Source organism: Condylura cristata, unplaced genomic scaffold (assembly GCF_000260355.1).
Source record: "Condylura cristata isolate star-nosed mole 26May11 unplaced genomic scaffold, ConCri1.0 scaffold00014, whole genome shotgun sequence".
NCBI classification, from domain to species: Eukaryota; Metazoa; Chordata; class Mammalia; order Eulipotyphla; family Talpidae; genus Condylura; species Condylura cristata.
In genome coordinates this window covers 38,381,870-38,395,523 of record NW_004567115.1, presented here as the reverse complement: position 1 = coordinate 38,395,523, position 13,654 = coordinate 38,381,870, and the positions used below count along the sequence as shown (strand labels likewise).

The 13,654-nt window shown below is 39.8% G+C and overlaps 1 protein-coding gene across 8 annotated transcripts in view; it reads right to left on the bottom strand.

Annotated features, from left to right (window-relative positions):
- Positions 1-13,654, bottom strand: part of SORBS2 (sorbin and SH3 domain containing 2) — a 194,678-nt gene that overhangs the window by 6,088 nt on the left and 174,936 nt on the right. For all 8 annotated transcript variants that reach the window (XM_012724884.1, XM_012724885.1, XM_012724886.1 and 5 more), the window contains 2 exons: positions 12,316-12,516; positions 1,055-1,104 (listed from right to left, as the gene is read on the bottom strand). In XM_012724884.1, the coding sequence (XP_012580338.1) occupies positions 1,055-1,104; positions 12,316-12,516 (251 nt within the window). The remainder of the gene's footprint in view (positions 1-1,054; positions 1,105-12,315; positions 12,517-13,654) is intronic.

Sequence of the window (13,654 nt, the reverse complement as noted above, 5' to 3'; positions counted from 1 at the left end):
CCAGTCCTTTCTGATTGTGCTTAGGGACAGCTAGATGGTACCTGTAGCGTGTGCTTGAAACTAAGGGCCACGTGAGTGAGGGGCGAGGAGGGAAGGGTTGGTGGTGAAGACCGCAGGCTGCGCACCGGCCTGGGGTCGCAGCTCAGAAGAGCAGAGCTCTCTGGGGCGTCCAGAAGTTCTCTGCACACCTTCCATAAAGCCTCTGTCCCGGACGCCTCGCTCCTGACTCTCAGAATATACAGACGCCCATAGGACGTAATTAATCTCTGAACATTGCTCAGGCGCAAAATGGAGCAGAAAAGGACACACACCCAAAAAATAGAGTCATAAAGACAATATGTAACTTTCATTGTTAAGGCAAAGACGGGCATGAAAAGAACAGAAAGTAAGAATCACTTGGAATGCCATTTAACTGCATTAAATATATATATATATATGACTTGTAATTCTAAAAATTGGGTTGCTTTACTCATGTATGCACTCATGTGGGACCACATCACACATCACAAAGACACCAGTTCAGGCCTTATTGCAGCCTTTAGGCTGATTTGACTTATGTATCAGGAAGGAGAAGGAACCTGAAAGAAGGTGTGAAAGGCATTTTCCTGGCACTGTGTAGCTGAGTGCCCGAGAGTGTGGCACCACTGCCAATGAAGGTGATTCTGGAGTTATTAACTTATCCCTACATTCCACATTTGCCTTCTCTCCAAATATGTGTAAAAAAACAGTGTTACAGCATTTTCTGTGTTTTCACAGCTGTTGTTACTGGGATCTATACAGTGAACAGAGAGGAACACAGATTTATAAATTTGGAAGCTTTTCCCATGCCTAAGTCAGTCTACCCTATGAAGTCAGGGGTTTCTTTTTAAAATTAGCTTCTGCCCCATATTATAAAAAATGGAGAGGACTATAAATTTCTCTTAATTTAGGTGGCCTTATGTGAAATACTTTGATCTCTATCTCTTGCCAAGTTGTGCCATTTTGCGTAGGAATGAGTTGTTCACTTCGTGGGTCAAGATTAGTCTTGAATTTAGAAGATAAGAAGAATACTTACGGTTCCCCCCCACCTTGAATGTTTTCATGAGTAAATACAGGACGCTGTGGCTGAAATGAAATGATTTTCAATGTAATCAATGTTTAAACTGGTACTAATTAAAAGATAATTTGGATAATGGCATGGTACTTTTATTGACATTTAATATTTCCTGTTGTAAAAAACCAAGAGGAAGGGGGAAAAAAAAAAAACAAAGGATTTCTGCAAGTTTAATAATTAAAATATTTTGAAGGGGGCTTTAAATTAAATCAAAGCAACCATGGTTTAAATAATTTGAACACATCTACAGTCTCAACTGCTCAAACTTTAAGGAAGAGTCGGGGCTTAGTCCCATTGATTTTTCAAAGTCCAGGAATATGGCAAGAATGTAGACACCGAACCAACTAGAATGGGAAAGATGGACACCTTCAAACAACCGTATTCTTCAGTATTTTCTCAAACAAGCAGAAAATAAACCACATTGAAACTAACAGCAAAGGGTCCACATTCATTCTAATATACTTTTCCTTCACAGACAACATTTGCACATACAGTACAGATGAAATATCATATGGATAGACATCCATGCTACATTTGAGTTAACACTCTTTGTTCTCAAGGTGGGGGAAACACATGCATTTTTAAAAAGTGGAAACAGAACTTTAAGTAGAATACAACAAACAATATCCAGGTAACATGTAACATTTTACCTTCGAAGAGAAATATTGGTAGAAATCCCCAGTGCACTGAACTCTCAAAAGAGTTTCTTTTCTTTTTAAACTAAGCATCAAGACCAGTATCTGTAATAGATACTCATAATATTGGAAATGACCAGCCTTAGCATCCTATATAACCACATAAATATTGCAATGAATGAACGTTAACACATTTGTTTATATGTGAACTCAAGGTAGTTTACAACACCTGTCTAAATTCCAACTTCTAGGGGGGAAAAGCATTGCAACTAATTCATAACACATTTCAAAAGCATTCTCTTCAAAATGAAGACTGCATGGAAGAATAAGAGAATCAGAGTTCAGAATTTACATGATTGTTAAATTGGTTATAAGATCCTTATCTTTGGACTTCAGGCCAATTCCTGGATGCCAGATCAACTGACAGATTTCTGGGAGGCTAGGGAGGCATTTTCCTAGGTAAACTGTCCTTTGGAGCCTCACCTGTCCATGACTTGATGGGAAGCTCTGGGTTCTTTTCAATTCCAAAGTCAATCATCTGTTCCCATCCCAGATTCTTTATCTACTCTTTTACCATGCAGGCTGTCTGTCTAGAATGTGAAGACTAGTTACTGAGGTCACTGAAAGTTTAAGTTTTGAATCTATATATATAGGTAGTTACTGCCAGTGTTCCCAGAAATTTCACTTAGCAGTTTGTGCATGGAATAAATAAGACTAAAGAGTAGATGGAAATGGAGACGGTGTATCTTGAGTATACAATCTGGCGCTTACAGATCAATATAAATGTACCCACTATTAAAATGATAAAATATGCTATTTTAAGAATGATGCACGAAACTGATTTTCAGACTTTTTAAGGTCATTCAATTCAACATATTATTAGATCAGCTTAAATACATAAAAAGAGGTAAGAAGAAGTCATCCACAAGTCTACACACTAATATATTTCAAGTTCTCATCCAATAACATGTATAACTTTTATGATGGGATCAGATTTGCACATCTATTGATAGTTTGTAGTAATTTTCCAGTCATTTTTCATCTTCTTTTCTGCTTTAAATCACCGCAGGATAAAATACCCTCATATATGTGCGCATAGTTAATTCTCTGAACTATCCTTTTTTTTAGAAGTTAAGATTGGTTTAGCCTTTTTTCACTCACAACTTATATTATTGTAGGCACTTGTATAGAAAAAGCTATTTTTTTTTCCTTTTGAACTATTCCTTGGAATGCATTTCGAGGGGAAAAATTTCTGGTTAAAGATAATACATCCAAGCCACATGATTTTCAAAATGCTTTTGTAAGTCAGTCCAAAATACTGTTATAAAAATGTAATTAAAAAAAAATCTAAAATGCGTGTTGTAAATCACAAACCAAGATAGTAACTATTCTCTCACAAAACACATAGTACCATGTACAGTGCAAAATAGCATTATGAAGAAGAAAGAGCCCTTGCTCTGTCTTAGGAAAAAAAGTTTTATAAAATATATTTTATTATGTTCTAAAGATGTGTGCCTATTTCCACATACTTAAGTCATCCTAATTTTTTAAAAAGATTTATTTATTTATGCTTACAGAACTGGGGTACAGGCCACAGGTGTGGTGGGTGAGAGGATTCACCAGAGACAGGCAGGTCTACTGAAATACACTGCTGAGGGGAACAGCAGGTGGGTCAGGAGAGGTCTGTCATGACATGTGGGTCAGCTCCCTGGACCGGGACTGAACTCATGCTGCAGTGGCTTTGGAGAACTTCATAATGGGGTGCTTTAACCCGTTGCACCATCAGGGATTGCATTCCTAATGTTTTTAAATTGACTGAAAGCTTTAATTTTATGTTGTGGCATCCAAGGCTTTTAAAACGGGTTGGCCTAATTCCATTGTTGCCTTGTTACAATGTGAATACAATTTCAGGAAGCAGAGTGCTCCTTAATATAAAACACTATACCTTCAAATTCAGTTGAGCACACTTTTATTGTCGTTATAATTCTACCACTTTAATCCTTTCAATTCAACCTACCTCATAAATCATTTCAAAGAACTATCCTTCTGACAAAACTGGCCTATTGCTAGAAGATTGTGGTCCCCTCAGTCCTCAGGCTTCTGTGTCTCACGAACGTGTGTGCCCAGGTGTGCCAGCCAGGAATGGCCTTGGTTTTCGATTTTCACTACTTTTCCTATCCTTTTTTTCTTCCTATCCTTAAAAAGAACTTCTCCCTGCTTTTTCTTTTGAATCACTAGTTTTCTACAGTGTTCATAGACTCAGCCTAGAGTTTACTGCAGCTTCTAAAAACATGATAATGTGGGTTCAGGAACCATTTCCATGTGAATGTAGGTCAACTGGAACCACTTTTTGAGGAAAGATGACCTATTACAATATTTGAACTAATTCATTTTAGATATTTGGCTGCAGCTGGCTTGCAAGCAACTTACTTTAGGAGACCTTTTGCCTATCACTTGGTGTTAAAACTAGTGAAGGACCAGAGGGATTTTGTAACTTGTCTACACTCGATTGCCACCTAATGGCGAGAGATGGCGGCAACATGCAAAAAGTTGTTTATTGGTTAGCTCTCACCAAGATCCTTCTGCTTGGATTCATTTCCAAGGACATTTAAAGACCACGGAGCTACGTGGAATAGATCACCATCTGTTTTTCTGACCATTTATTTCCGCCCCAAGTTTTAAACGCTTGAGAAAGGGTCAGGCTTCAGCCACCAATATTGTTGGTTTATGCTTCATTTCTATTTTAACTAGCTGCTCAGACATTTCTATTACTCAGAACTTCTTAGCAATTTTGTGCTTAAATATGGGACAATATCCTTGACATTCAGAGAGGCCCACATGAACTGTGAATTTAAGAGGAGGGCTTCTAGAGTTTTAGAGTTAAGTCAATTTTATCCCTTTAAAAATGGAGGTATAATATTTGCCAACCAGAATCAGATGAAATGCGGCTAACAGTTCCATGGTTTATAAGCCTCTTTTCCCTTCTTAAATTATTAAGATAAAAATTATTCAGATAAAAAATCTGAAGAATATAAGGTATTTGTGTCACACGTACATATGCGATCTCACATACAAATACAGAATGTAAACATCTGGGAAGAAAACTTTAAGGGGATGAGGCATACCATCGGGGAATTTTGGATGGGGGAGATTCATTGTGGAAAATACTGTTTTTTGGAAAGAACTGTTTGGTTCTGGAAGGCTTGTCAATGGAGTCTTGGAATCTCATCAGATTAGTATTTCTCTCTCTCTATGGCAACTCAAATCTCTGTCTCAGAAACAAAATGAGGTCTTATTGTGCAAAACAAAAAGGCACAAAAATGATAAAAATGCAGAGAAGTAGCTACATTTTAAAAATCAGAAAAGAAGCCTCCTTTGCAGCGGGGCCCCAACAAGCCTAAAGAATTGCAGTCGTATGACCACCAGTGCAGCTTAAACCGGGGTCCACAAGACAGAAATGGAGAAGGATGGATTTGGATAGAGATGACAATTCCCAACGTCAGGGTATCTCTGGTGGCACAAGGGGTTGGGTCAAGGCACTATGAGGTGGTCAGCAGCCACTGCAGCATGAGTTCAATCCCTGGCCAGGGAGCTGACCCACATGGCGCAGCAGACCTCTCCTGACAGCCAGCGGCTCCCCTCAGCAGTGTAGTTCAGTAGATCTGCTGTTCTGCTCCCCACTCTGTCTCTGGTGAATCCTCCCACTGCCACCCTGCCCTCCTACACCTCTGGCCTGCACCCAGCTCTTGTATGCATAAATAAGTAAATCTTGAAAAAAAAAATCCCCAACCTCCTTAGCTGCCTTCCTCAGAAACGACAGCATCATCTAGAATCCATTCATTTCCAACTGTTGTAGATGTCACAGAGTTGGGCAGTGATAGAGACAGTGTCGGGATCTTTAATTCCAATCATCACTACTAAGACACAGTGACTACCTCGAGTCAAAGACCATGGCGTGGGACTGAAAGGGGTCCTGGAGGGAAAGGCACCCATTATTGGGCAACAAGATACTTTATAGCAAGAGTCATTTTATTTTAAAAATAAAATCCAAATGAACCAAACCGCACTGCTGGAGGTGTGGGCACAGAGCACATGACTGCTGCCAGTTTAATTCTTTGCTCTGAAACAATGAGCTCACAGCGACTTATAGGAACATTTGCCTAGAAGCAGGAGGCAGATGTAGAAAGCAGCACAGAACACACCTTCTGTGAATCATCGCGCTTTTGCTCACGTCTTTTTTGGATTTGGGGGAACCGGCACACACACACACACACACACACACACACACACAATGCGGCGCACTGCAAGAAGAGGCGGGCAGGATATGCGCATGGGTCTGATTTCAAAGCCCATCGTCTGCTGGACACTTATCTCGAGGTTTCTCTAGCCCTTTCTAACTAACAAAACACAGCGATGCCCACTAAGGAAGGAAGAGTTGGCCACTGGCAGGGAGCTGGCCAGGATGTCTAGACAAGTGGGCACTCTGACCCTACCCTGTGGGAACAGCTGAGCCCTCTGACAGGCAAGCCGGTGGATCTCCTAGACATCACTGGGCTACGCGGAGGCTTGCCCAGGACAAAGATCTTGCTTTTAGCATCAGCCTGGAAAAGCCATAAGAAATTTGTTAGTGTTCGCCTTTATTTACAGACTTCAGCAGGAGCTTTCCTGTCTGGTTTCTCCCATGCACACACAGCATGCCAAACTGCTGAATGGTAGTGGGCAGGGAGGGCGAGCAGTCTACTGGCACCGCCTCTAGCTCCATGGTTCTCACACCAACAGGCCTCTGCGGTGGCAGTAGCAGGCGTAGCTGAGAATGATTTTTGGTGGGAGATGAGCTTCGTAGAGGGAAGCTGACACAGAGAAGATGGTTGAATACAGTGTGTAGATGGTTCCCATAAGAAATGTTCCCTCTTTAAAAGATTGGCTAAGAGATGGGGTCAAGCACCTTAAGAATGACCTGTTTACCTTGTATTTATTTGAAGAGATACACAGTGAGGTGTGGGTGGGGCGAGGGAGTTCCACTAATATGCATTGAATTTCACAGAACATTCAAATGTTTGACGGAGGCAAGTTTTTAATGCTTTTGGTGGTGGTAGGGGGAGGCTGGGGGGAGAGGTGGTGAAATACAACTCTTCTGATTCTGAGCTCCTGTAAATATGTTGGCATTCTTTTCAAGTCAGAATTTTAGTATGACTGTGAGAAAGCTAACCTTTCTTGTATGTGAGTATGCTTTATTTCCTTTCCAATAGTGGACAAGATCTGGTATTTGATTGAGCTTATGGGAACTTTAGCAGAACTAAAAAGACCTTTAAATAAAAGTTTTTCTCAACGAGCGTTTGAAGGTTTGAAGGTTTGAAGGTTTCAGGAAAACCTTCAGAATGATGAGCAATCGCTAAAACTAACCGCATCTCTGGGAATGAAATGGCTTAGTCATTTTTGCTTGAAGGTTGTGACACAGCACGTTTGACGTTCTCCAACGTCTATTCTGTGCTGCACCATCCTCAGTAATGGAAGACCAAATCTCAGATCGGCACTTGGCCCTGTGGAAGGAAGCCAACATTTCCCAACCTTCCTTGCATCTAGAGGTGCTTAGGTGATAAGTTTATTCAGATGGGATATCTGTAATCGCTCAGAAGTGACCTTCAAGGGGGAAGGCATGTGCTCCCTTTCACTTCCCTCCTGCCTGCTGGTAGACGGTCTGCTGGAGTCTGGCAGCTACCGTGGCCCATGCCCTGGGGTCCTCTCCTTGAAGATGGTGATTTGTCAAAATAGAATGGAATCTCCTCTAGAGTCACCATACCACCCCTGGAACTCTACATGCAGGCATAATGAAAGATACTTCTACCTTGTTTAAGTTATAAGTATCATTATTATTATTTTTGGCACACAGTTACCCCAATATCAGCCAACACAGGGGTTCTATAAATGATCAAAGTTCACAGAGAGGAAAACAACATTCGGCATTAGAAAGATGTAGCTAACCAGCTGAAAAGGTCACTTGAACTTATTAGAAAGAATCAGGGCCTCATTTCATGTTGAAGCTGCTCAGAGCACCATTTTCCGCTGGGATTACTTTAGAATGAGGATATTTCCTAATGGGACCCCAACAACTGAGGATTTTGGAAGAAACCCAAGACGGAGACTTGCTCTCTTTTCCACTGCAATTCCACCTCATGCATACTTCTTTTTCAAAATATTCTCTTGGATCACACCACTCCTGCCTTCTCATCAGTTTACTTCAGTTGGGTAGAAGAGCAAGGCTCAGAGAGTCAAAGGCCAAAGGTCATTCTGTCCTCAGGTCCTGCTGGGGCTGAGCCTGCCGGCAGGTGGGGAATGATGGAACTTGGTGAACTGACTAAGAAAACATTCAGGAAGGGGTGAGTGGCAAAAAGCTGACTCTGGAATGGGAGGCTTCTTCTGCTGACCCTTAAAAACATTCTAAGGTTACATTTGAAGTCTTACATACATTTTATTTGTTTAACTCCTCCATCTGGGTATATAGCTGCTATCTTTTAAAGTTTTGGATAAAGACCATGCTAATGATGTTAAAAGTTAGCAACCAAGAATTATATAAAGTTTTAGTTTTGCAAGGTGCACAAATCTAAATGCAGTCATCTCATCACTGAAAGACCATGCAGTAAACCACACCCAAGATGCAGTTACCTTTGACTCTGGTGAATTTATCTCCTGTTGATAAGAGTATTTAGGGAGGAGAGAAGGTGAGAAGGACGGGGTAGGCTGAGAGAGTGTAGAGATCAGGTCAGAGACAGAGGCCAAGGGTGAGTGAGAGGGAGGGGAGGAAAGCAGACAGCTGGACAAAGGCGTAGACGTTGGACCTCCAGAAGAAAATGAAGGTGGCTTAAACATTGAGGAAAGACAAGATAGGATTATGCTGGTGTTGGGATGAGGTGACATGCCCTTAGAGAATATCCCCTATTTAACATTTAAAGTTACTGAATACTATGTATGACGAGTTCTTGCTTTAAAAGGACTCACATTTTCTTTTGAATTGGATTCAAGATTCCCAGTGAATATAATCAGTTCAATTTTTTTCTTTTTTTCTGACATGGGTGGCTAGAAACAAGGACACCCATAATCTACACTTTCTTAATATATTTATATGATGGCTCCTACATGAAGAGATAAAGTCTCTAAAACTTTGCAATGACTCTTTGTAACTTGCTTGTGGAGTGGACCACAATAGAAACAGTTACAAAGCTTGGGAAGTTGTGGGACTTGAACCTGGAATTGAAGTACACTCTGTGTAGACATTTCTTCATCTCTGAAGTGTGGATAATAACACAAAGCTGCTTACTCAGTTCTAAAAAAGCAGAGATGTAGACTTCTTAGAGTACTGTACAAGTACTAGCCATCATGACTAACGCTGGAAATATGACTATATAAATTACAAAGACTATTTAAATATGAGTTTATAGTCATAAATACATACCATGATTTCATATTATCGCCTATATTTACAGCATATTAAAACTCGGCATTTCCATTCAACCCACCATCCTGACGTACAGAGTGCTTGCGTATGTTTCTCATAAGGAAGCTTCTGAGGTAAATGCCAAAATTAATGTCTGTTAACACAATTAGCTGCACTAGCTAGTGATAGCAAGACTGGTTAGCTCATCTGAAATTAGTCTAAATAAAAATACCTCATCACTGTTTTTTGTGGCCTTGCTGTCTTCCTTGGGGGTCCTAGGGTCTGTGGGGGTGGCTACCAGATATTTTAAGCCATCAGGTTTCTCTTCCTCTTCCTCTTCTTCAATATGCAGATTTGTGATCACCTCTGTGATGTCCTGGTCACACCACATGACATCTGGTTGCTGTGATCCTGGCCCTCTTCGGCTGCCTGACATAACCCCCTCATGGACTTCCTCATCTTCCTCTCCAATGACGGGGAGGGTTTGGGATAAGGGACCCACATGAGTGTGTGCAGAGACCACGAACTTATCGCCTAGGACTTCAGATGCTTTTCCAGGGTTTGCAAAGCCCTTTCTCATTTTTGTCAAATCTGCAAACTTATCTGGGGTTGCTCTGCTGGGATCCTGACTTGGTGTCACCGCAGAAGACTGGGCTGCAGCTGGGGTCTCCCTGGAGCAGGGCAAAGGTAGCAGAGAGGAAGGTGATCTGCCAGGTTCAGGTGCTGGAGGTAACACGCAGGGCTCCTCCTTAATTTCCAGTGTGATCTCCTCTAAGATAACTGATTTGGCTTGGTCCTCTGGTACAGTTAGAGCACCAAGCGTCTCTAATTCATCCAAGAAGTTGTCCAGAAAAGAAGATAGTGTTGGGGCCAAAGCGTTTGCTGGAGGACTCCTGGCTGCCAGGGATAGCCACCCCCGGGACACTCCCTGGAGAGCTCTTTTATCTGGGCCTGGTGAAGCTTTGTGCATGGGAGGAGAGGGTGATGCACCAGAAGCCAACTTACAAATGTCAGGGATTATGAAATAAAAACAAACAAGACAAACAAACCAAGAAAATAATAATAATGCATCAAAACAGAAAGAGAAATGCAGCAAAGATTTGATAGTGAAAATTAAGAAATATTTTATGTTCTGGCTAGATTGGAATACTTTGCTGAGTCTAAATACAGAAGGTCATTAGCACATTAAATCAGATCATTATAGAAAAATCAAGCTACGGATATTTGGAAAAGGTCTTGAATATCAAATGACAAGATAAAGCTGTCATAGAGGTTATATGGACAGGTAACAGCACCTTAAGTGGCTTAATTAATAGACTACCTCTTTTAAGCCAGGTTTCCAGGTACTGAGTTAGTAGGACAAATAATGAAATAATGTAATGGTAGAGTGAAATCCAATAAATACATCTTTCTTATCCTCTGAATGTATTTAATACTTTTTTCCCCTGCAGCAGTACAAAATCTATGAATGTCTATCATTTTCTAACTTAAAGTGTGTAATTGTGATTATAAGTTGTAAGCTATTTTTACACAAATGATGTGAACAAATTCTGAGAAACACTTTTCAAGAACAGGAGTCCAAGATCAGAATGAAACTGAACTTACATAACAATGAATCAGAGTTCAAAGAAAATCCAAAATAAATGTTAACACAGAAAAGAAGCTTATGATGTTAATGGAAATAAACTTGTCATTTTATGTAAACCTGAGTGGAGGTTTAGTTTTTGAAATTCAATTTTCTCAAGTAAAACATACATATCTATGCACCTTCATATAGTTGCTATATTTTAATCAGACAAAACAGACTTTTAATATAAATTTAATAAAAATAGTTCTAGAAGTATAGTTAAAATCAGTAACATTTTAATATTTGTCTATTGTTGCTGGATTAGAAACAGTGCTGCATATATTACATATACATATATATTGCAACTGGTTTTTACTTTTTAATGCAGAAATACTAGCAATATGTAAGATATATTTGAATCTCTCCTAAATAAAAAGCATCTTAAAAAAGTGATTTTATAGTATCAAAGAGTGATTCATAAATCACTTGATTTCCTTCCTTTATTTGCAAATATAAATTTGATGATAGGATTTATCTCATAGTATATTTTGGATGTCATCATTCAGAAGTGCCTTATAGTTCTTTTTTCTGCAAATAATTCTGTTCAACACTACTAAGAAGTTTCCTTCATTAAGTTACTTACATCACAGCATAAATTACCAGTAAGGTAATAATGTTTTAAATGTTGGGAAGTATTTACAACATTTGAATGCAATTCTTCAATAATTTAAAGCTTTGTACTTGGAAGTTAATGAAAAGGAGAAAAAAATCCCTAAGTACTAGCCATAAAAAGAACACAATACATTACAGTTCAACAGAAAACTAAGGAAAATTCACATTGTGAGAAAAGAAAGTAGGATACCAGCATTTTCTAACTAACCAGTCAGGAAATAAAGTCTGTTTTATACTACAAGATGGGAGAAATAACAACCTTTAGCTACTAGCTCAAGTGAGGCAGGTTCATAATTGTGCTAACACTAATGCAATACACCTGAGGGCTTCTACCAATCTATAACATTATCAGTTAAACTAATAAACAAAAATGACTTATTAATTGCAATTAAAAATTTCTACTTTATCTTTCTTTCTATATAAAAACATCATAAAGCTTTCAGTGAATTTTGTCAATTATATATAGTTGAGATAAACCATATGGGGCATCCATCCATCCATCCATCCATCCATCCATCCATCCATCCATCCATCCATCCCATTTGAAATATACATTTTCAAATTTTTTTTCAGAAAAAAGCCAGGCTTTAGAAAAATGTTTGTTTCAGAAAGCACATACACACACACACACACACATCAAATAGGGTTTTATGATACTAATGTTTTCTTTTCCTCTTTTAATTGAAAATTAAGTTTTCAAAATTAAGCATTATAGCTTTATACCAAGACTTATTAAGGAAAATTAAATTATATTAACTTGATATGGCATACACAAGTTAATGACATGCTTAGAAACAGAGCTGCCAATCTTCTATAAAGTACATGTCATTTACAGTCTCATGACCTCAATTCATATATTCATCATCTTATTCCCAACTCCCAGAAAGGATACTAATATGCTAGAAGGTCTCCTTACCTTATTTGAACTTAGGCTGTGGATTCTGTCACTAGAATAGCTGTGGGGTATTGGGGGGTCAGGGTAATCTTCAGCACCTTTGGTTGCATTCTTGACGACTTCTACGTAGGAAACAGGGAAGATGCCTTGTCTGTTGGTTCCTGGAATTTTACCTTCATACCAGTTTTGATCAACTCTTTTAAGAAGAATAATTCTATCTCCCTGTAATGAATATTAGGGAAATGCATTATAAACAGAGACATGATAACATAAAAGATATAATCATCAATGTTTTCTAACAATAGTTGTCCATTTGGGAAAGCCCATACCTCTCTGTATTTTTTTTTACAGATTTATTTATTTATGCATACAAAGGCTGGGTTGCAGGCTGGGGGTAAGAGGAGTCACCAGAGACAGAGTGGGGGCAGAATAGGCAGATCTACTGAATACACTGTTGAGGGTAGCAGTGGGTGGGCCAGGAGATGTCTGCTGCACCAGGTGGGTCAGTTTCCTGGCAGGGGATTGAATTAGTGCTGCAGGGGCTTTGGAGAGCTTCATAGTGCTGTGTCTTAACCCCTGTACCACCAGGAGGGCCATTTCTCTCTCTCTCTCTTTTTTTTTTAAATCAGGAGAATGCAAGTAAAGTCCCAGAGCTTCCTTTCAAATTACAGACTATTGACATATATGCAATTTAATCATCCAGTCATTTTATCAGAATCTTCCCTCTAGATGTTTGGTTACTGAGAACAGGCTTAGCCTTGCTCATACTGCTACTGGTGATGTGACCCAGGAGTGTTATAAAAAGCAGAACAGCTGAACAAGCAATGTTTCAATGACAGCAAGAGCATCCTCTCGCTGGCAGACTCAAGAGAACGCCTTGAGTAGGAAAAGGTGAGAAAGGTGTACCAGCTCACTCTATGGTGTGTCTGACATGGATTGCAGAAGTAGGCCTCCAGAAGGCATGAAACTGAATGGCATCTTCTCTGCTTTCTTTAAAGCACATGTGCTAAATAGGATCAAAGAGTAAAGCCACAGGAGCTGAGGCAGAGACTATAGCTTAGATAATCCAGCTGTGGCTGGGCCACTGTCTGGCTCCTCTGCATCAAGACGGTGCCAGAAACATCTCCATTCCGGTCAGTGAATGGAACGGCTAACTTTTGCACCAAAAGAGCTTCCTATAACCACTTCCTGCTACCTGCAAGGATCAAGCCATGTCCACATTCCACAGTTCAAATTTGAACCTAAAAATTGGTGGCCCTCCCTGCTGGCGCAACAGGTTAAAGCACAGCATTATGAAGCTCTCACAGACACTGCAGCATGAGTTTGATTCTCAGCCGGGGTGTGTGTGTGTGTGTGTGTG